Source organism: Glycine max, chromosome 3 (genome assembly GCF_000004515.6).
Source record: "Glycine max cultivar Williams 82 chromosome 3, Glycine_max_v4.0, whole genome shotgun sequence".
Classification (NCBI taxonomy): Eukaryota; Viridiplantae; Streptophyta; class Magnoliopsida; order Fabales; family Fabaceae; genus Glycine; species Glycine max.
This window is the reverse complement of record NC_016090.4, coordinates 1,752,174-1,775,718: the sequence shown is the minus strand read 5'-3', so window position 1 is coordinate 1,775,718 and position 23,545 is coordinate 1,752,174. Positions and strand designations below refer to the sequence as shown.

Below are 23,545 nucleotides of genomic sequence, written 5' to 3'. Positions count from 1 at the left end.
GACCTCTTCTGAAATTTGATGGGTTTTATATCAATATGCAGTTGAGAGGTTTGATATGGTTGACTCATCGTTTTCTTTCTTGGACCACAAATATATTATATAAATATTTAAGACTTAAATTTGAGATATTTAATTAAATAAAAATATTTTTATGTCAATTTATTCACTGTGTTTGATGGTTATTGATTCTTTGTTTGCTGGAACTTAAAAGTAAATTATAATAATAAATAAAATTGGAAGTCACATATTATAATAATTTAATAAATTAATTTATTGTAAGAAAAAATATAAAATTACAATAATTTTATTTTAAAATTATTTACAAATTTTTTAGGATATAAATTAATTTTCTTTAATATTTTTCAATTGATAATAAAGTTAATCTATTTATTTATTTTAAAGAAACTGTTAGTCACAAATGAATTTTACATTAATTTCAATTCTTAAAAATTAATTCACGATAATAAATAATTTATTTAAGTTTCATGATTTAATTTATTTTTCTTCAATCATATTTTTTGTTTTTAAACATTTGTTTTATTCGCCAAAGATAATAAATTATTTTATTTTATTTTCGCTCTAGAAAAATTTAAGGAAATGGGAAGATGCCCCACCTGCAAACCAAAGAAAACCTTGAGACTGTAACACTTACAAATGAATTATCTCAGAGATGAAATAAGTAGGAACTCGAACATGTGATGCAAGATTTTGTTTTGATTCATCTTTTGTGATTTGAATTTTTCATTTATTTAATACATCAGGAAAAAAAGGTTTTTTTTATTTAATAACTATTATTTTATTATATGATAAGATAAATAACAGAGGATGGTATTATTTTTTAAACATAATTACAATAATGAATTGGGTTCTAATAGAGAAAAGAGAGGGGATTTGGAAGAAAAAAATATTTATACTAATTACATTAATTATTCTTAAGTTAATAATTTTATTTGACAATTTTAGGTATATAATAAATTTATTTATTTTCTTTTTCTTTCTCTTGGTCCCCCCAACAAAAGAAAAAGAACAAAAGAAAGAAGATATTTCTAATATCCATGGAAACCTCTTCGATCCGTCTCTTTCCCTAGTTAAAATTTCTCTCTTTTCTTTTTCTTTAAAATAAACAATATTTTTTCACCAAAAAAAAAACACTAAACAATATTTTAGGGACTAATTGTGTATTAAAAACATAATGGAAATGATTGAAGGATTTTATTTTTGTTAGAGAGAAAATGATTGAAGGATTAAAGTATTTTGTTTTTGTAACCTTAATTATTTGATTTTTTTAATAATTCAATTAGCTCAAACAATTTTAAAAAAAAAATAAGTTGAGTGTTTAGTCTAAATTTTATAATAATAAAAAAAATAATGATAGGATCATCCAGTTGCCTTATGCAACAAATGGGAATCTTTTATATATTTGGTAAACGTCGTAATCGCGTTATTAAAGAAAATGAAGAAATATCAAACACGGTGTACTTTTGTTTTGTATAAGTAAAACGCTGTTTTAATTAGAGTGCAAGGAATCTCTCAACAAAAGCCTTTGTTAAATAAAACAAATTATGCTTTCAGTTTTGGGCGGAGGAAGTCAATAAAAGTTCGAGTATTTGCTATACCAAAAAAAACGACCTTTTGGAAACCCTATAAGCTCATATCAATCAATAATTTGTTTGTTTTTCTACATAAAGCCGAAACTATAGCTTATGACTTTTAATTAGGAAATAAATCTTGACAATAGATGATATTAATTTTATTTTTTTTTGTAAAATAAGACTCTATAAAGATATTCAAAATTTAATTGTATTCAATATAAGTAGAGTAGTTAAAATCAAATAAAAATACATAAATCAAAAGTTAAAAAAAAAACTGTTATGGCAACCCTATAAGCTCATATCAACCGTACTTTGTTTATTCTTCCACATAAAGTCAAAACCATAGCTTATGACTTTTTGTAATTAATTCTCGATAATAAATGATGTTAATTTTTTTTTTTGTAAGTAAGACTCTATGAAGATATTCATAATTTCCGCCAAAAAAAAATGAATATATTCATAATTTAATTATATTCAATGTAAGTAGTTGTTTTGGAGGCAATGCAAGTAGTTAAAATCAAATAAAAATACATAAATTAAAATTTAAAAAAAAAACTGTTTTTGCAACCCTAAATCAATCGTACTTTGTTTATTCTTCTACATAATGTCAAAACCACATAGCTTATGACTTTTAGGAATTAATTATTGATAATAAGTGATATTAATTTTTTTTAAGTAATACTCTATAAAGATACTCTTAAGTTAATTATATTCAGTGTAAGTAGTAAAAATCAAATAAAAACACATGAATCAAAAAGTTAAAAAGCCATTTTTAAATTAAATCAGACTTATTTTCACTTACTTATTTTAAAATTAAATTAAAACAAAAATTATGTGTGTGTGAGACCCGTTTCATTGTCATGCTTACCAAAAGTTCATTTAATCCTCTAATGGTCGAAGTCATGTTGGTGATGGTTTCGCAAATAGGTAAAGGGTATCTAAAAAACATTATGATATCCATGTTAGCATATAAATCAATAAAATAATAATATATGAAAAAAGAGTTTGTAACTTTGTATAGTGGCATAAGTGTCCCTTTTATATTACTTGAGTATGAGTTATAATATCCTAATATAAATGCACACATGAGTTAAATCCAATGTAGCATAGACTTTATAACCGCTGAATATTTTGAAAGCTTTTGGCATGATGAGAAGAAGTGTGAGTTAACTGATAACTAATTCTCTGTCAAAAAAAAAATTAAAAGAAACATAGTTAAATTATTTCATTCAAAATATTTGAAACATGAGGGGAGGTAATGAAACTTGTGAGAGGAAGAGTAAAATCTTGAAGTCTTTATTAAATTATGAGTTATAAGATTAGTTTGTCTTTTTACAAAATTTCCTCTTGGTAAAAGAAGAGAATTATTACCTACGTTTATCTATAATTATATAGAAATAGGAACTACCTATAGTACAAGAGTTGAAATGATCTATAACGATTTTGTAATCTAATTCTATGATAACATTTGTGATTTGTAGGTTCTGCAATTAGAGAATGATATTGAAGAAGGCCCAAGCTTCAGCATCTCTAGGGGTTGGAAAACCATAATTATCTCTCAAACAGAATTCAATACCAAAGGTTTTGATTTCTTCAAATAGAAAAAAAAATATTAGGGGGTATAAAAAATAACTATGATATGTAGTGCAAGTTATTTAGTGGGCTTCAAATGACTCAAAAGTCCGGTGAAAAGCTTTGGATATGCAAAGTTATATACAATAAAGAACCAGAAAACAAATTTTAAGTTCACAATAAACAATGCCCTCAAAAACAAGTTCAGAATAAACAAGTAAAAAAAAATTTAGTCAATCTTTCTTATATGCTAAAATATGCCATTTTTTAGTATTTTTATTGTTGGTATTGGTCTTTTCATAAAAAATTATAAAACGATTCCCTTGATTATGCATTATGTTTAAAAACATGTCACATTATCTTATCACACATCAAGAACTTTGATTTTTGGACACTCACATACTACAAATACCTCATTTATGTCTATTTTTTTTTATCACATCATATATTACATTTACATTTCTATTTTTATATCTATTTTTCTCTTAACATATCTACTTAAATGGGATCTCCATCTAACATTATTCTACATCAATAACTACATACAGTCTCCCCTTGCCTCCACCGGTGTATATATAAGGTTACGAAAAGCATGATTATTAATTATTTTTTCAATAATTTAATTTTGATTAATAAATTGTAAAAGTTTTATCATACTTCTATTTATACTATCATATCATCAAATGAGTTTGAATATCACAATTATACACAAGATTAAATAACTTTAAGAAATATGCCATCAAATAATATTAAATAATAGAAAAACAAAGTTATATGCATACTCTCATTTTTAGCTGCAGTTGTAGAAAGGCCTTGTATTTGAAACATTAGCCTGAAAAGAGAAGTGCTAAATGCTGAATAATTTCCTTTACAGATATATTGGATAACTGAACAATCTAAAGACTTCCTAAGCACCAGTACATTGACAAAAGTAGGCATGAGTTTATGCCTTGAAATCCACTAATTAAATTGCTACACTCCAAAGTCCAAAATCTAAGCCATAACTAAATTTAAGTACAGTACAACCCAATCATGTACTTACGTCCACCAGAATCTCATTACCCCTTCATAGAAGAGTATCCAAAACTCACCAAACTATGACATTTGTCCTTTGTTACCACTAAAGAAGGGCATCCCTCTGCCCTTGGTTGGTAGGTCTCATTATTTTTCTGGTGTGGTTGGTAGGTCTAAATGGATGCTGTAGGAGGAGACTTACTTTTCTGATTTGGGCTTCAAGTGCTATAGTGGGCCAGATAATTTCTGTTGAGAAAAGTGAGGCTAAAGGCCCAGAGATCTTAAAAGAAATTGAAAATAGAGACAATTGCTTCCTGCACCTAACGGAATGTAATTTTACATTCTCAATTAGGTGTTTCGTAAGCTTAGGAAGGTGCAGGAAACAACTGTGGAGGAAGCAATTGCCAGAACTTGATTTGAACTTTGAAAAGAAAAACTATTAAGTATTAACCATCCAGGTCAAGAAGATCAGCAACCAAACTATGCAATATAGCTGTTTCAATTTCAAAGGCCAATTCTTCTTGCTCCTCCTCAAACCTACTCCACTGATCTCTCCTTTCCATGTCCTTAATATAAGCATGTTTGTCAACATGCCCTGCATCAAAAGCAAATGACCCATTTATCCAATCCTCAGTTATTCTCAATGTCTCTAACTCAAACTCCTCTTCATTCTTGTATTGGTTTCTACCTCCACTTAGTTCTTCCCTAAAAAAATCCAACAGAAGTGTATCCAAATAGTCTCTACATCCATCTGCTGAACCTCTTGCTTTAACACAATTCAGCAGCTGCTTTGCCTTTTCCTCAATCCAATCTTGTTCTTCAATGTCAACTTCATTATCAGCATCATCTTCTTCATATTCTTCATCATAGCCAGAATTGTCATCCAATGAGAGACACTGGTCTAAGTTTGCAAGGTCAAATTTTGCAAGACTCTCCAATTTCTGAACTGTTTGTATGAACTTCTGTTTTCTCCCTGCTCAAAAGTGAAAAGATTATTAGTACCATTTTCATATGAAATCTATACAATTAGGACAGCACAATTGATGAATATCCATGGAAAATAAGTTAGTTGATTGCATGTTTGGTTCATCTTATTTCAAAGAAATAATCATTTTTTTGCAATTATTAAGATTTTTTTTTTCTTCTTTTAAATGATTATTTTCCTATAAACAGTAGGTACCCAAACATGCACATATAGAATGTGTTGGTTAAATGAATTACAGAATTAGGACTTAGAAGAGACAACTGAAGTGAAAGAAGGAACTTAAACTTACTTTGAATATTGGCAAGGCTTTGATCAAAAGGTGAGAATTCATCTTCTCCAACCTGAAGAACTGAAACTGGACTGTGTTGTTCTTCTTGGCAAGTTAAAGTTTCCTGTCAAGATTACATAATAGTTTATATCAGTAAAACAAAAATAGTTTATAATCAGTAAAAAAAGATATTCCAAATAAACGGTTGGCATGAAAATCAGCATTAAAGTAATTATTTAATTGTGATCATCAACTGTAAATACCCCATTTAAAATCTTACAACAACAAGTAAGATAAATTTGCAAAATGTTTCTTAAGAGGGTCTTATAGTCATTGGCAATATATATTCATAAAGAAATATACATATACATGCTTATATATGTTGGACTTAATCAACATGTCTTAACATAAAAATCAAGATTAAAATATGAGAATGGAATAAACTATACTGGAAAATATTATTCTCTTAACTAAAAATTATATAATAAAAAAAACGAATGAAAAGTGCTGCACAATTCCCATTCCCACCGACAGATGATAAAATAAAATATTGTCCACAAAATTATTTCCTAACAAACACCTTTTTTTCTTGTCCTTATATGATAATTCGTAAAAGAAATTAAAAAAAAAGAAAAATCTAAAATGAACTTAACAAAAAAAGCAAAAGACGAACAAACAAACATAACAAGAGCCTCAATATTTGTGAAGATTCGATGCAGTAAATGATTGTTCACCTTAGCCCAGGAGTTCTTGCTGCCGACAAGAAGGTGTGAAATAAACGAAAACCTTTTACCCGCCGCTTCAACGTTGTCGTTTTGTGCCTCTTCCAAGGTTAAAAAATCACTCTTAATCCAACTAGAGCCACTGCTACAGCTACTACAGGTGGTGGTGTTTGTGGACCCCACCATGAAATCCAACGGTGGTGGTGGTGGTGGAAGAGGAGAAGGTTCCACCACGATGTCCCTGAACGATTTCCACCGTATGATGTCCTTGATCTTCACCGCCGTTGTGATGTTGACATCGCTGCACACTCGGCTTCTTCTTCTTCTTGTTCTTCTTCTTGAAGATGATAGCTTGCGAGAGAGGCTTCTGGGTAGAGAAAGCACTGAGGGTGATTTTGGGGTGAAGAGAGAGATGCTTCTTATGGTGTTGATGAGTGTTTGAAAGGGTGATGATGACGATGATGATGATGATTTGAGTTCCATTTCTATGAGGCTGTGCATGCTGTTGTTGTTGTTGTTGGTTGGTTTTCTTGGAAGTGATTCGAAGCCGCTTGAGGAGCAAGAGTTCAGATTCTCGCTGAGGAAGTCCTTCAGCATTCTTGGCCTGCGTTCCATTGAGTTGAACCTTTTCAGCTGCTGCGTGCTCATTTTGGAATTAAGGAATGTAATAATGTGTTGTCAAAAAGTGAGTTATGTAAAGAGAGAGAATGAGGTTGGTGGAGAACTCAGGAGTGTGAAAGTGGAATAACTCAAGAGTCAATATATATAAAAGGAAGAGTGAGAGAAGGAGTAGAAGAAGGAGAGAGGTAGCTAGCTTCTAGGTGGAGATCTCCATATATAATATTCTTCTCATCAAGGTAAGGTAATAATATTATGCAAATGTTAATCATCTAAGATATTATTTAAGAAATTTATATATATATACTTTTATTGAAAAACAAAAAATTATGTTATTTATAAAAAAAATTAATCACTATTTTAAAAATACTGGTTAGTAAATATTATTGATAATATGAATATGATAGGTGGTGCTTCACGCAAGTGAATTCTGGAAGTGGTTGTGAAGCTAGCAGTGAGGAACTAATTAACTATACTGGTTGGGTTGTTGGGCAATACTGAAATGAAAAACACTTTTTACATTTACGTCCGTACGATTATTGCTTCATGACTTAGTCAATTATTTGGTTGAATTCCATAACTTAAAAATGAAAAATTCCCAAAAAAATCACTTAGAAATTTGTTGGGTCATTATCAGTTTAGTTGGATTAGTTTTATTTTATTTTATTTTATTAGATAAAATTTTAGGTGGATTTTTTGTTTCAAGGAATTTGTGAGATCGAACAAACCTCAAACTTAAAATAACATGTACACTCAAGAATGACCTATTGACAATATTTTTACATCTGTAATGAGGTCCAAACTCATGTTTTTATAAAATATGAGTTTAATAATATTTAAGTGGATCAACTTTTCTTAACTTAAGTTGCCTGAACCAGTTAGTTCTATAACATTTCTCAATTATGATGTATATATAATGTATTTGGATCAATGGTAAAGGACAAAAATCACAATGATAGTATAAAAAAATAGGAATAATTTTGGACTTGTGTTTGCCTTCAATGTAAATAATCTTAATCGATTTTAACTTAAAACTTAAAAGTGGAACTAAACCAAACATCATGTTAGTTTGGTTACCCTGTCCTAACTGGTAAGCTAGTTTTTATACTTCTACTATGTATATCTAATAAGAAGAAATGAAAGGAAATAAATAATCTATAAGTATTTTTATAAATGTTATTTGAACCAAAAAGCCTACTCTAATCCCTGATAAATTCTCACATTCAACTCACTAAAAAGAAGGGTGTGGTTATGGAGTGGGGGAAAGAGACAAAAAAGTGTGTAGCCGAGTGGATGGTTCTGTGATTAATTAATTCGTGGGCACTATTTTGATGTGTCTTGGGGAGTGAAAAAGTGACAGTGAGGATCAAGTTGGATTTGGAAGCATGTCGTATAGTAATTGAGTTTGACTCTAATGAATGTGCATGCAACCGTGCAGGGCCCGGATTTGTCTGATAGTATCTACTGATCAGTGCTACTACTATGCCCTTGTCTAGCCGGAACTATAATAGGGGGACACCCATGATTTGCACTTTTTGTCCATATATAGGGATTTGCTTTGGAACAGGACCATGCAAGGATCTTATTTTGATATAGCTAACCTAACTTCACATTTCTCATATGATAGTAACCATGATATAACAGCATATATATACAATATATGAAGCAGAAATGATATTGAGAGATAAGGCTGTAGATATTATTATTTGTTTATTATTCACACTTCTCAATAGTCAATCATAACTTGTTATTATAATTTTAAGATAAAATAGGTTATGTATTAATAATATAAAATAAATTTATATGAGTTTAAAGGTTATGTACTATTGTATTAACATTGTCATTCAATAAAAAAAATGATTTGTATAACTTTTAAGGTAATAATTATAAAAGTCAATAAATTTATTATATATAATAATTTGTGATTGAATGAAATTGTTAATACATAATTTTTTTTCTTAATTTATATTATAAATGGTGATGTTTTATTAGTTAACAGCATAAAAATTTAACTCAAAATCAAATTAACTTGACGAAAGCACGACTAATTTCCTTTTTTTTCTTGAGTTTTTTGTTCAATATTTTATGCTGAACTAATAGAACACCATCTCTTGATTTCGTACAAAATTGTGGTTAAATTTTTTGTACCATAAAACATTACTCTTTCGACTATCATCTTTACTTAGGGGCCCAAAAGCCCACAAAAGAAAACCTAATAAAATTAATATAAGTGCTTTTTGAACTCCCACTTTTACTATACATACCCTTCAAATATTTTGTTAAGTTTTACTGCAATTCATCATATCCTTATACATGATTTTGATTTACCAAGTTTTTGGTTTGAGTAGAACTTGGGTTGAAGTAAGATTTTGAATTCAAAAGTTTTGTTAATGAAGAATGTGATTGGAAGAGATATTTCATTAAAAAAAATTTTACTGAATTATGATATTAATATAAAGTTATCTTTGTAACAAATAATCAGATTGAAAGATGAAAAGATGATCAACCAAGTTTTTGACAAACATAATCCAGAACCAAATTCATTTTGTAAAGACTTAAATCACATTTGAAAAAAAGAAGAAAATGACTAAAATCACATTTATCCTTGTTTTGTTACATTTCGTTTTATATCACCCCGTGGGTGAACATAAACGTAAATTAGAAGTCACAAACATAGGATTCAGATACCATGAAAGGGCCGAACAAACAAGTAATTGGCTCCCATGATACTGGATTCAATTTTTTTAATTATGGTGTCACTTTTGAATAGAAAATGTGATTAAAATAAAAAAATTTATTAAGATTAACTAAATAAGTTTTCTGGGGTAAATTAATTATTGATAACATATGAGCGGATACTGTACCAAAAAAGATACAATGAAATGGTCACTGCTATCGGCCTCGGTTACGGTTTCGTGATCCTTGATACTGCAGAAAAATATAGAGAAAATGGGACACTCATGCAGTTGCAGTTGCAGTTGCAGTTGCTATTGCATGTAGTCTTGATGAGTAAAAACTTTACCTTGAGGCCTCAATCTAAAACTATGTTTACGACCGACCGACGTTGATATCAATTCTATGCTGTCAAAAGTCACAAGTGACAAGGGAAAACGCAACCAACAAGATGAGGGTCATTGAATGGACCCTTTGTCTGTTCCACCGCAAACTCTCTGTCTTTGCCACGAGAAGGTGTTCAGTTTAGCCTTTTTCCATTTAGCTTTGCCTTTATCTGCGTATATTTCCTTAATTGTGAAAAAACTAGTTTCAGTAACTTAGTTTCATTGATCAGCTTGAACTGTTGGTAAAAGGGTTTCAATTATGATGGCCGGTAAAAAAATGTTCAGGGGGTTACTTAAAGGGAAGATTTTTTTAAAAGGGGGGATTGGTTATTAAAGTATTTATAGTTTTTAGACAATAGTTTAGCCATTTAACTGTTTTTCCTTGTTCTAGGAGTGATTGGTTATTCGGTTTGTTCTTGTTGTGAGGTGAATAAGAGAGAATGGAGAATGGATCAACAGCAAGGCGGAATTGAGGTGGTCGAAGAGATTCGACCAAGGTGGTGTTCACCTGCAGGGATTCCAACGATCAAATCAGAAGTAGTTTGGGGTGAATGTATGTAAAAGAGGATTACTTGTGAAAGGAGACCTCTATATATAGACATTTTCAGCAGGGAAATCTGTTGGAGTTCATTTCCTTGAGTGCACGTGTAGTTGAGTGCTCTGATATCCTTTAAGTTTACTATTTAGCCAACTTATGATTGTGATTGAGTTTTATTCTTTACGTCGTCTAAAGTAGTGTGGCCGGGATATTCCCCATAACAGTTCTAAATTGAAAAAAATTCTTCCAATGATTCTTGTGTTTGTGTGTGTGTGTGTTTTGCTTCCACAATTATGTTCAAGGTTGAGTGGTTGAGTTCAGGGGGACAGGAGATGCATTATAGATTTGTGAGCAACATAATTGGCATTACATGATTTATGTATATCTCTTGGAGTGATCAAATCTGATTTACTCCGATACCCATGTCTCTCTAGAGAAGCCGTTGGTGAAATGATGCAGAAGGGAAAATAACTGAACGGAAATAAAAGGCAAAGGGAAGTTGAAAGGTTTGTTCTTCCGAGTCAAGGTTTGTCTATATTAAAGTTACTTGTATCCTGCTTTATGCTATTCTTTGTATTGTTGTTGCAAGTTTGAGTCTAAGAGAGTAAGAGTACACCTTGGTGCTTTAAATTTGCAGGAGCTGAAGGATTTTGGAAACAAGAAAGAATCCAACCTTGCTGCCCTTCTAAGAAATATGGAAAATCAGCATCAACAAACTCAAGTAGCCGGATAAATGTGACAAGATTCTATCCAAATCTGTGAATACAGAGAGAAAAACTGGCCAAAAAATTTGACAGTGAAGTCAGTGGGCCTCGAAATGATGCCTCAAAAACAAAAAAGGAAAGTCTCAAGCTTTAATCTTTCAAAATGTGTGAAGTGTTTCCTTTTATCTAGCTCACACATGTTTTGCTTTGGATCTCTTGGTACCATCAGGAGTTTAGGAGAATATTGAACAAAATGACAATTAAGTTATATCAACATGTGGATCTTATATTTATGTTTTAGTTAAGCTTAGGTCAGTGAATATATGCAATTCAATATTAGGTTTCATTACCCATCTCTAGATGAGTTTCTCTCTTTAATTTTATTAGTTTCTCTCCTTAATTTTTTTAGCAATGTATAGGTCCAGTTTTCTCTTTTCGAATAGCAGTTGTTGTTCTCAGTCTGAGTTCTTTATATAGCCCAACTAAAACCACTATCCATATTACGCTGTCTTATGTATAGCCAGAACCAGGGGATTACATTGGATACATCAGAAGAAACTTAACAATGTAAAGAACAGCATGCAGTGATGATAAAATTCTATTGTCAAATTCTTGTTTTTTATGTTAGTTCTACTACACAGTCTGTATTAAAACATTCTGTCTTGTGTATAGCCAGAACCAGGGGATTACATTGGATACATCAGAAGAAACTTAACAATGTAAACAACAGCATGCAGTGATGATAAAATTCTACTGTTAAATTCTTGTTTTTTATGTTAGTTCTACTACACAGTCTGTATTAAAACATTTGAGTTTTGACACTGAAACTCTGCAAGGTTGCAAGGTTTTTTTTTAATTTCCAACCCATAATCAAACGTCAACTGAGTGACTCATATTGGCATTGCTTTTACAAAATTGTAGATTTTAGTGTTTTCTACAGGTAATGATAGCTCTATCATAAAAACCTCAGAGCTCGAGCTTTAAATTTCATGACAAAGTTTAATCCCACCACTAGCTGTTATTGGTATCTATGTATGATAATCCTTGAGTTAATCAGTTAGGATCAAATTTTAGATAACTAATCAAGTAGGTCAAAGAGAATTTGCACCCTGCCAACAAATCATTCAACCTATTACTTCTAGCTATTTTGGTCAGGGTTGATAATGCCTTTAAAATAAATGAAACTTAGTATGAGTGCTTCAGATTCCTCAGAGAATACTACTCTGTAATTGCATGGTCTTACCACACATAATTGGGAATTCAGTTGAAGTGGTTGGATTCATCTTCAGTATGACAAGCATCCTGCCTATATATGAAGTGAAAGAGTTTTGAGGTTTCACCTATGGTGAGATCTCTGCCAACAATTTGGGAGAATATATTTGGAAGTGATGAGTCCATAAATAGGTGGTTGATATTTGGTTCTCATTTGGGTAATGCTCTTTAATGCTAATGCTACACCAAATCCAATACACCATGTATATGGATATTGATTTGGTACTTGAAATATGAAGGAGGGGCACCATACAAAGTGACCTAAGTCAATTTAGCCCAATGCATCAATGTGTTGGCTAGCCCAATGGTTGATCATTGGGTTCCCTAATCTGTCACGCTAAAAAATATGGGAATGGTGTATGAAGCTGGTGTTGGCAAGTGCAGGGTGGTATTTATGCTTCTTGTCATGATTATAGAATCTTACAATTCATGATTTGGATCACATGATTCAATATGAATTGGGTAGCCAACAATTCATATCATATGATAAATCATAGATAACTTTGAACCTAACTATAGATAGATGAATTAGTGCAATTCCATATCATTGACACGAATCACATGATTAAGCTATTCATTGTTTTTTTATTCTTTAGTTTTCTTTCACTATCACACACACCTACCTACCTACCTCAGCAAACTAAGGTTGAGGATCCTTTTTGTGTGTACATTTTCGTACTCAAACATTTCAAGTTGGTATCAAAGCAGGAAGATCCTACTTTGTGCTTCCTTCTCTTTCTATCGCCGGCCACCGTCACCAGCACCGCCGACCACCACAGCACCTATCTCTGACACCCAGATCTGGGTTGTCTCTTTCAGTGCATCCCACGTGCCACTTCTCAACATGTCATTCTTAGGCACATGCATCCCACGTGCCCATCTCCGATTACCGGAGCTCCGACGCGACACCTAGGTTTTGGTCACCGGCCTCTCCCCACTTTGTTTCATTCCTCAGATCGTTGTTTTGGTGTTGTTTGTACAGTGGGTCTGTACACCTCCATCCCTTGGTCTATGTTTGTTTCCTCAAGTTTTGTGCTACGCGTCTATTACTAGATACTCGTCCTTGATTTCTCAAAATGACATCTACGAATTCCACTCTCTCTTCTCCTCTTTCTGGAACTCCCACTATTACTACTCAAAAACTTAACTTGAAAAATTATCTATCTTGGTCTGCCTCGGTTGAGTTATCATTCCTTGGTCAAGGGCACTATGATCATTTGGAGAAAGAAGCTAGCGAAATTCCAGCAAAGAATAGAAATCAGTGGAAGACATTTGACTTCCAACTGTGTGTTGTTTTAAGGCAATCAATAGAACCTGATGTGTTGGAAATACTCAGATCCTTCAAGACTTGTTCCTTCTGGAAAAATGCTCAAGATATTTTTGCTAATGACATCCAGAGTTTATTTGATAAAGCAAGCCGTGCATTTTTCTCAAACCGACTAACCACAATATGACCTAACACAGCCTAAGCCAAAGCTGCTGCTGAAGAATTAAAGAAGTTCCTAATACATGACTTTGTGGATGAAATGAAAAGAAGACTCAAAAAGCTATTCGTGGTGGTCATTTTGCGGACTCTACTCATATTTTGATCATGTGCATGACCAAATTCTGGCGGGTGAGCAAGTTCCTTCAATGGACAGCCTAGTAACTAGGGTTCTTGGTGTTCCTACCTTGGTGAGAGGTGAAAACTCAGTTATAGCCTTTGAAACTTCAGCAGCACCTACTGAAACATTAGCCATGGTAGCATCTCGTGAAAGAGGAGGTCGAGGAAATAAAGGAGGACACAGTAGTAGAGGTGGACATCCTCAATGTACATATTGCAAAAAGCCTGGTCATATTCAAGAAAAGTGTTATACCTTGCACGGTTATCCTGACAGCGTTGCACCTGTCACCAAATTTGAAAAATCGGAATCCAAATTTTCTGATGAGGAGTATCAAGACTATCTGAGACTAAAATCCATCAATCAAGCCCAATCTTCTTCGGGGCCAAGTGTCTCAACAACTTGTATTTCTCAATCTGTGAAAGGTCAAAATCCATGGATAATTGACTCAGGTGCCTAGGTGCCTCTGATCACATTTCTGGCAATAACTCTTTGTTCTCATCTATCTTTCCACCTAAATTTCCTCATCTTGTTACTTTAGCAAATGGGTCCAAAGTTGTAGAATTTTTTGAAGGGGAAACTTTTGAAAGAGTTTTCTCCTTTTCTTTGTTGTCATTCAATACTCAATAACAGAAGCATACTCTCTAAACTCTCATTCTTTTTTTTTTGTTGTTGTTGCCCTAGTAATTGTTACAACATAATATAAGTTGTCTCCACTATTTATATTGTCTCAGCATTATCATGTTGTATTTGAATCATGACCTATCTGTATATTTATCTATTTCAGTAATCTTTGAAACAAGCTAATCCAATTCAACAGCACAGCAATATACATTCATCTGATTTGAATTCGGGATCACAGCATGTTTCTCGGACTGACAATGATAACAGGAAAAGGCGCCAATTGCACAACCGTCACATTAAGATCTGTAATTGCATGCATCTGCATTCTTTATGCAACCCATTGTTTGAATTCTCAATTTTAAGTTCAAGTGATCAGACAGCAACTGGGCAAAACCAATTGTGTCTACTGTGCGAACTGCTTGGTCTTGCACGTTATACATCCAGCTCTGGTGAATTTATGAACAATGGTAATGGCAAGTCGGGGGAGACATGTGCTGAAAATACTACTGATGGAAAAGTTTTCAATGAGGACACACATGTTTACTGTGTGAATGATCTTGCTGTGCAAAGTGAAATGGATTTTTCAACTCTGTTAGCCAATGACATGTGCCAACGATTTCACCCATCTCTTCCCATTCCTCTTCCACCATCAAATGGAAAAGAACATGGCATTTCTGGGGCTGAAGCAGGACAGATTGATGAAATTTTCTATCCTCCAAATGGAACTCAGCAGTTTAGTTATGAGGATTTAAATATCTGGTTATCAACGGTTAAATCCATGTGCATGTATGTTCATGAATATATCTATAATCTATAACAATAGATAAAGGGATACCACTTTTAGTAACAGCTCTTATCTCTTCTTTTCTAGACCATTTTATCTTGAAAAACACACTCAAAAACCTTCCCATGATTAAACCAAAATAAAACAAGTCATGTCCAGATGAGGAATACAATATTTTGAACAAATCTTGGTTTACATGTTCATTTTATTATTTTATCCCTCAATTAAAACTATAATCACTTCTAATCATCCACTAATCACTCGCCACTCATACAGTTTTTTTTTTCTAAATATAATTTTGTTTGTATTGTTTCCTTATTTTCATACTTTTAGATTTGTATGTATTAACTACTAATTAATATGCTTTGATAGTTATAAATTTGTTTTTGTTTTCTTTTCATATCTCTTAAAATTTTTCTTTCATTCCTTCTTTATTTTAAGCAACTGCTATTATATTCATATTTGTTAATGATTATATTGGATAAAGTAAATTTTGTAACCCTTTTAAGCATCAATATCCTAAACTAACTATTTTTATTTAGAAAGAATAATATCTTTTTAAATTTAAGATTTCAAACTATTTCACTATTTTCTTAACTTTTTCTTAAATAAATCAGTATTACTTAAATATCATTCTGTTTTCTCTACTTCCTTTAATTTTATTTCAAAAAACTTGAAATGTGTTTTTTTAAAGAAATATAAGAATCGTTTTTCCAATAATAAAATAAATATACGATAAAGTTTTTGTTTTTTCTTTTTAACTCATATACAGTATAATCCAATAGAAATGCAGATATACAGGCGCCGCTGCGCATGGTACAGATAAATATTACATTTTTTTTTTCTATTCTCCCTTCTTATCTTTTTTTTCTTCTTTTCGTTGACTTTTCTACAGAATTTGCTCAATGGTGTTGCTTGAAGCTGTGGAAGGCTAAAAAGAGAATAGAGTTTTCTTATGATTTGTCGATTTTTTTTTGTATTTTTGCATTGAGAATTTTATCTTATTCGAAGTCATCGCTGATTTCATTTAGAGTAAGTTAGACAATTTCTAGCTTTTTTTAACTATTTGAAAAGTTTCCTTGACTACATATTTCTAACTTTTATATTTTAATTTTATAATATATTTTTTACATAAGAAAAGGTTTTATTCCTCCATTTTTACTTTTATTATTATTTTTAGATATTTTTTATATTACACTATTTTATTTTATCCATTAATATTTATATTATATATTGTATTATTTTAATATTATACTTTAAAATATTGATACTAGATTAGTATATACTAATACACAATGATATTAGTATGTTAACCAACATGATAAAAATTTGATGTCTACTTAAGCATATGTTAATTTTATTTTTTAAACTTTGTTAAGAATATTTTAAGATATAAAATTAATAGTAGAATGCACAATATGAAAAAAATGAAAAATATAATAACAATAATTTATCTTTAAATAAAAAGTTATGAGTTTAAAATTAATTAATTTTTTTAATTATAATTATAATTATCTTAAAAAATCATTAATAAAGTTAAATAAAAATCTATATAAAAATGTTCATATTTATATTATTGTTAGAAAGAGGGTTTTTCATGAGCTTAGCTCAATCCTACAAAACTGGCTTGTAAAGTGAAGATTACTTCCCACTTATATAGTTTATCAACATGTCCCATCACAACACCTTCCCTCACACTCATCAAGGCTACCTGCCTAGAGCATGGCATCCAAAACAAACAAGCATAGTAAGTGATTATATGGTTGGGTAGGCCACTCCCTTATGAACTGATTTTTAAGAGGACCTTTCGGATGCCTGACCGAACTTTAATATGGTATCAGAGCAGGTTCTACCCGGTGGTGTGGATATTGCCACTAGTCCTCGCTTTGTGGTGACGACCTTGAGGGGGCGTGTTGCTAATCCACATTGGGTGGTTAACGAACATGGTAAGTGCTTATATAACTAAGTAAGTCATCTCCGTATGAACTGATTTTTAAGAAGATCTTTCAGATGTCTGGCCGAACTTTAACAACTATGTTCTTTTTTTACTGCATTTATATTATGTTTCCGTGTTTATCAGAGATAATTTTACCCAATACTTAGATTAATAATTTATAACTAACAACTTTAAGTTATTAGTTAATTCTCTTGTCTCCAGTCAATTTTTCAATTATTTTTATCGAACATAGCCTTAATTTTGTTGCATATAATGGGACTTGAAAATAATAATAATAATTTTTTTTTGATTCAAATAATAATAAAAATAGTTAAACAGTTACTAAAATTTATTTTCTTATATTTTCATTCTACTAACACCATGTGCTACTGGACTCTAAATATGGTTGTCGTCTTGTCAAGATCAAATGCATGATGGTTTCCAGTTAAAAAATGTGGATTTGTTATATAATTTGAACAATAAATAATGAAAAAATTGCAGCAGAAAATATCTAGGGCAGATAATCCTGTATTAAACTTTAAAACCAATTTAAGTACTTTTTTCGGTTTACCGTTTCTTATGCTCATTAAGACTTTACAAGGTACATTTAAATGTATGAGTTTGAATAGCAGTCTGAATGTTTTCTGATGCTGTCTTTTGGTTTCTGGTTTATATTTTAGGCTAACTCATTTCTACCTAAAATTTTGCCTAAGTTGTTAGTGGTAACTTGATTCAACCCTCAAGTTTTCTTCACTATCAAAAAGAAGGGAAATTGAACGAAACAAGATAGAACTAATCTCGCTTGAGGAAACAAAATAACTTGTGCATTGGTATCAATAACACCTCCATTTCATTGAATGAGCTGATTAGGGAAATATAAGTAGTTCAATGTACAGGAAAAGAACCTCATGCATGTACAAGCTTGACGATAAAGCACGCAATCCTAAGCTTTTAAAATTGCAAGATAATCATCGATTATAGACATGGCGGAAGATCGGTATCCAGAACCAAAGAGATTGTAATGATTTAAATAGTGATACAGCATATAAAGGTCTCTCCTCTCCTCAAAGCCTGGTAGCTTAGGCATCACCTGCAGATCATTTGAAATTATTATCAGAAAATGATTGTATGAAACTGACATTTCACATGGCAATTCAATACCAAGATTGTGTTTCTTTGAAATAAGGCAATCATATCCGGCTATAAACAAGTTTAAAAAGGATATTGAGAAAGCCAAACAAATATTCACCTCATTGAGGTAGAATGTTTTCCAAAAAATGCACTATAAATGACATCAATAACTTTGATAGATCTTAATTAACACAACGGAAATTGATTGGACTGAGAAGATTGCTGGAAGCATTATTTATTTTTTTTAATATAATTTGATCTTACATCAACAAATACAGATAAAAAAAACATATATCAGGGTCAGTTTACCATGAGATAAAATTTTGATTGAACTTACAAATGGCATACCCAACTAAGGTTGTAAGAGTATCAAGTATCAACCAAGGTTATCAATATCGAGAGTCTACGCAGACTCGTGAGAGCTTCTATGAGTCAACTCGTAGAGTCGACTCGTAGACTCGTAAGAGTCTACTTCATAAAAAAAAATATATGGATAATAAGTAAATATATTCAAAATGCACCAATTTGCAAACAGATGACAATAAGTTCATAGTTCATAGTTCATACTTCATATTAGTCTATTACAAAACACAACAACTGACCCTACAATGTTGGAGTTGGATCAAACTTGTTACTGAAATTCAATAGAATTATACTTTTCATATGTGAGGAGATGGAAAATGCAAAAGAGAAGATAAAATGAAACTTTAATAACACCAAGAAAAGGTATAATTTCTGAACTTTCTCATATTTAAAATTTGTTTGTGTATTATTTTAAGTTTTAACTATTTCTAATATAGCATATTTGATATCTATTTTAAGCTTTTGATCTAGATAATTTAATTTTTGTGGAACCTAATGATGATGCACAATCTGAGGAAGACCTTGATGATGATGATGGAGATGGAGATGATGATGAAAGTGATGATATTCATGGAGATGATCCTATTAGAGGATTGAACATGCTTCTTTGAAGACATTTGTGTTTTTTTTAATTATTTAAATGTTTTAATTTTGAACACTTATGCATGGTTGTCAAACTCTAGAGTCAACTCGTAGACTCTTACGAGTTTACACGAGTCCACTCGAGTCCACGAGTTTGCTCCGAGTTTGCTCAAAAGCGAGTTTGCTTCCGAGTCAACTCGCGGGACTGAAGTAAACTCTTAAACTCGTAAGAGTCTACGAGTTGACTCTAGAGTTTGACAACCATGGTATCAACATTCAGACACCGATGAGGAGAGCCAGAAATGGAGTGAAAACACAATTACTGGAAAATAAATTTCATTGGTGGACACTGAGTTCACCGGGCAGACACGAATTAGGGTTGCCTCTTGTCAGACTAAGAGAGTAAACAAGACTACAAGAGGCATCTGATTAATTCTGTGTTTTTGAAATACAAAGTGGAAGCTCTATTATATCGAGTCCATGTAACAATTACAAGAATCACACACATCCTTATTACCAAAATTATTACCAAAATTACATTATTACGATTAGCCTATATTCAAAGAACCTAGAGACTATTTACATACTTTCCAAAAGAAATAAACAACAAAAAGAGAAAGAAACCCACGAAGGGAGAAAATGTGGTGTTAAGATAATTATGAATCCTTTATATCATATGTCAGCAAACAGTATTACCTCAAAATAAGAATTATAGAATGATCCTCCAAAGCCAGCACACCAAGACATACCAAATTCTGCTTCACTGTGTCCATCTACAGAATAAAACAACAGTGCCACAATTGTCAGCCAAATTTTTTCTTCAAAGCTTGTATGATTATTGCAGTCTCACATTCACATATTTGCGCTAACTCCACTATGGAAAAATTTAGAGAACCTAACTTGCACCTAATTATTCTGGGGATGCAACTTAATTGAGTTGTGCTTCCTACTATTCTTAGCTCAATTAGAGGTCCTTCAAAATGTGTCTGATAAAATATCAAATTACATTAAAATTGTTAGCCATGGGCACAGTAAAAAAAAAAGTGGCTACAAAAGTTATCAAGAAACATTACAATTTACAACCCACTTAGAAGTCTACTCTTCAAGTTTAAGCATTTCTATTGACTATTTTATTTTGGCAAGCAATTAAATAGTGAATCACATAAATCAAAAGTCACAATTTTCCGAATTTGAACTAGTTCCTTTTACTTTTCCTTTGTATTTTTGTGTGTTAAATTATTCTGTGACACAAATTTCAACTGTTTATCTGGTTCCAAACTTTATCTTCCATATAACACTTTGTTGCAAATGCTTGACTTACAATAACATGCAGGGTCCAATATGACAGGCTCTCCATTTTTGTCAGAACTGATGTTTCCACTCCAGAGGTCTCCGTGTAGTAAGCATGGTTCTATCACTACATTGGCAAACAAGGGTGCCATGCTTTTCACCAGTCTCTGTCCTGCAGAACAACTCAAGTAGATATATATGGAGACATTTTGGGAGTTTTAATAAAAACAGAACATTATATGTCAATACTTTATAAAGAATCAAAATTGTAACAAAGATAATGAAAAAATGGCAAGTTTGAGTGACATAGCTAATAGTGCTCAGTGGTACTTAGTTTCTTATGTAATGTTTCTATGATATATATATATATATATAATACTTACTTGATATTTAGATTCCAAACTAAATGAAATATTTAGAATGCCTTAATAATTTATTCCCTAAAGGTACTGCATTCTTACCTCCAGTAAGACTCTTGAAGACACTTGTTCTATGGTTACTCCACCAAGAAGAATGTGAAAACAGGAAATTGTCACTAAATGAAAGATCAAAATATATACAACTATCCACTAGAAAAGAATAGCTTCCTATTCTCACTACATCAATGAACTTAATGTACTCATTCATGTATCCAATCTGTCTGTGAGTTCAAGTTCTACTGACCTGCTTATTTTATTCAATATGCCATCAACAAAAATGTGATGTACAGCTAGAATTAATTAACGGGAAGAAAGAACAGTAGTAGCAGAACAAAATTACCTTTGTCATAAATAGTTCTGTCACCATACTGGTCTAATGCCAACTTCAACTGGTAACCCAATCTATGCTCTCCATAAAATTGAACCCAATCTGATGACCAGGTGTTTACTTGTGGAGTGCTACAGCATAATATACATAACGTAATTAGAAACTAATTCGAACAAACAAACAAAAGATGATAGCTGATATATCCTGACAAGTAGCACATGCCTAGGTAAAACGGAAAGAAGAAAGAGTCAAGAACTCATGATAAATGATAACAATAACAATTACAACAACAATGATAACTTTCATGATGAAGGTGCATTAAACCTGCCAATGGTGTTATCAACATCGAAACCAAAGCCTTTACTAGATTTTCCAGCTTTATGCATTTCAGCAAGCTTCCTCCCTAGATCAGACTGGGAAGCAATAGATTACAATTAAGGTGCATACATTTTCCTAATCAGAAGCAATTGCTAGGTATCTCACCTGATAGCCTCTAGATGCACCAAATTGTATGAATTCCATAATGATGAAAGAACCACCAGTAGGTAGCGGTCCAACCTACAACTCCTAGCAACAAGTCAACTCAAGTTCCCTCCACCATGATATAACTAGTAAATAGTATCTCTCACAACACTAATGTTAAACATTCTCACCTTATAGGGCTTAGGTACACGGATAGTCCCGGTTTCATACATAGCTCCTAAACCAAGAGCCTCAGCTTCAAACATGGATGGTCCAATACTCCTGATATAGAGTTTCAACTTTCAACAACATAGAACTTGTCATGTATAATATAAAGCTTTTGCTTTAATAAAATTGAAACAATGCAACACATTCAAAATGAAAAATTCAATCCTGAGGCAAACCTCATCCACGAAACCAAAAACAGAAGGTCCCATCTCCCATGTGCTATACCTGTTTGTTTTAACAAAGAATGAACCAGCATCGGTGTCGTAGCGACTAGCAAGATTGATACAACCCCCACCAACAGGGCTAATTTTGGTTATCTCCGTAGCTTTCCCATCAGAAAGAATCCACTCACGAACCGGATCCTTGCTCATGCTCATGCTGAACTCTGATAAAGAACAATAAGCTTAGAAACCACTGTTATCTTTCATCAAGATATATCTCAATGGCATTAAATTACTCGAACCAGGGTACAAATTTTGCAAAGTCATAGCACAAAAGCTGCCACACAGTCATTATAATTTGTTAAACTGAGTTTTCATTAGTCTCCGAATACCCTTTTCACAAAAATCATAACAATAAGAACAAGAACTAAAATCTAACAAAGGGCAATAAACAAAGTTATCACAAAAACAATTTCAAAAGGGCAATTAACAAAGTTATCACAAATTACAAATACATTGACATTCCTTAAAATTGTGTTAAGTGATGATTGGCAGTGTCTCAAAAAAACCTCGTACTGTATTCCAGGACAAGTGGAACTGAGCACATAAAACTAGAATTGAATTATGAGTAACTAGTTAACTTACTAGGTGATGATTTGGTTTTGGTGAAAGAAGGTCGAAGAAGTCGAGGAAGTGAAGGGAAGCATGTAGAACTAGACATGGCTCCCACGTGTGCACTCGTCATCCACTTCCTCCCTTTTTCTTCTTGCCTTTAGTAACAGTAACATAACACTACAACCAATCACACACTCCGCTCCTTGATTATGCTTTATGCATCACTTTTTTTTTTTGCATTACTACCATAAGAAAATTAGTATTTTTCTTTTATTGGTAGGATTGAACAATGTAACAAAAAATTTATAGCATACACTTTGTTTTATAGAATAATATGGTAAATATTTATTTTAGTTTTTGAAAAAAAGGGAAAACATTTTCTGTTCAGTGTTCAGAATATAAAACTTAATAAATTATTAAAAATATATACTCATATTATATTTTAAAATTGATTGTATTTTAAAATCCTTGAATATCAATACAGCATAAATAAAAAAATCAAAATAAAATATTCTAATATAAAAGAGAATTATATAAAATAATTAAAGTTTTATAGAAACTAAAAACAATAATATACAAGAATAAACTGAAACAAACAAAATATATAAGGATTAAAATAAAGAAAAAAAATCATATAGCATATAGGAAAAAAGTGTTTAAGCCTAATCTTTATCAAT

The 23,545-nt window shown here is 31.7% G+C and overlaps 2 protein-coding genes and 1 long non-coding RNA gene across 5 annotated transcripts; 1 reads left to right on the top strand and 2 right to left on the bottom strand.

Annotated features, from left to right (window-relative positions):
* Positions 1-3,982: 3,982 nt before the first annotated feature.
* On the bottom strand, positions 3,983-7,036 carry LOC102661341 (uncharacterized). Its single transcript, XM_006576307.4, has 3 exons — positions 6,166-7,036; positions 5,453-5,555; positions 3,983-5,151 (listed from the first exon to the last, which is right to left on the bottom strand). Exons 1-3 carry the CDS (start codon positions 6,799-6,801, stop codon positions 4,625-4,627), a joined length of 1,266 nt encoding a protein of 421 aa, XP_006576370.1. The 5' UTR covers positions 6,802-7,036; the 3' UTR covers positions 3,983-4,624.
* A 2,592-nt stretch (positions 7,037-9,628) lies between these two features.
* LOC121174641 (uncharacterized) lies at positions 9,629-15,169 on the top strand. Of its 2 annotated transcripts, none has more exons than XR_005890865.1 (3): positions 9,629-9,960; positions 10,257-10,894; positions 11,006-15,169. It is a non-coding gene; the product is annotated as an uncharacterized lncRNA (long non-coding RNA). The 2 variants fall into 2 exon arrangements; XR_005890864.1 differs by having other exon boundaries at positions 10,222-10,894.
* A 2,947-nt stretch (positions 15,170-18,116) lies between these two features.
* LOC100809481 (protein-ribulosamine 3-kinase, chloroplastic) lies at positions 18,117-23,164 on the bottom strand. Of its 2 annotated transcripts, none has more exons than XM_003521304.4 (9): positions 22,899-23,164; positions 22,318-22,477; positions 22,056-22,146; positions 21,886-21,960; positions 21,727-21,815; positions 21,415-21,533; positions 20,687-20,827; positions 20,062-20,138; positions 18,117-18,379 (listed from the first exon to the last, which is right to left on the bottom strand). In XM_003521304.4, the coding sequence occupies exons 1-9, from the start codon at positions 22,996-22,998 to the stop codon at positions 18,233-18,235; spliced, it is 999 nt and encodes a 332-aa protein (XP_003521352.1). In that variant the 5' UTR covers positions 22,999-23,164; the 3' UTR covers positions 18,117-18,232. The 2 variants fall into 2 exon arrangements, with proteins under 2 accessions (XP_003521352.1, XP_025983504.1); XM_026127719.2 differs by having other exon boundaries at positions 20,687-20,782; positions 22,899-23,065.
* Between the last annotated feature and the right edge of the window lie 381 nt (positions 23,165-23,545).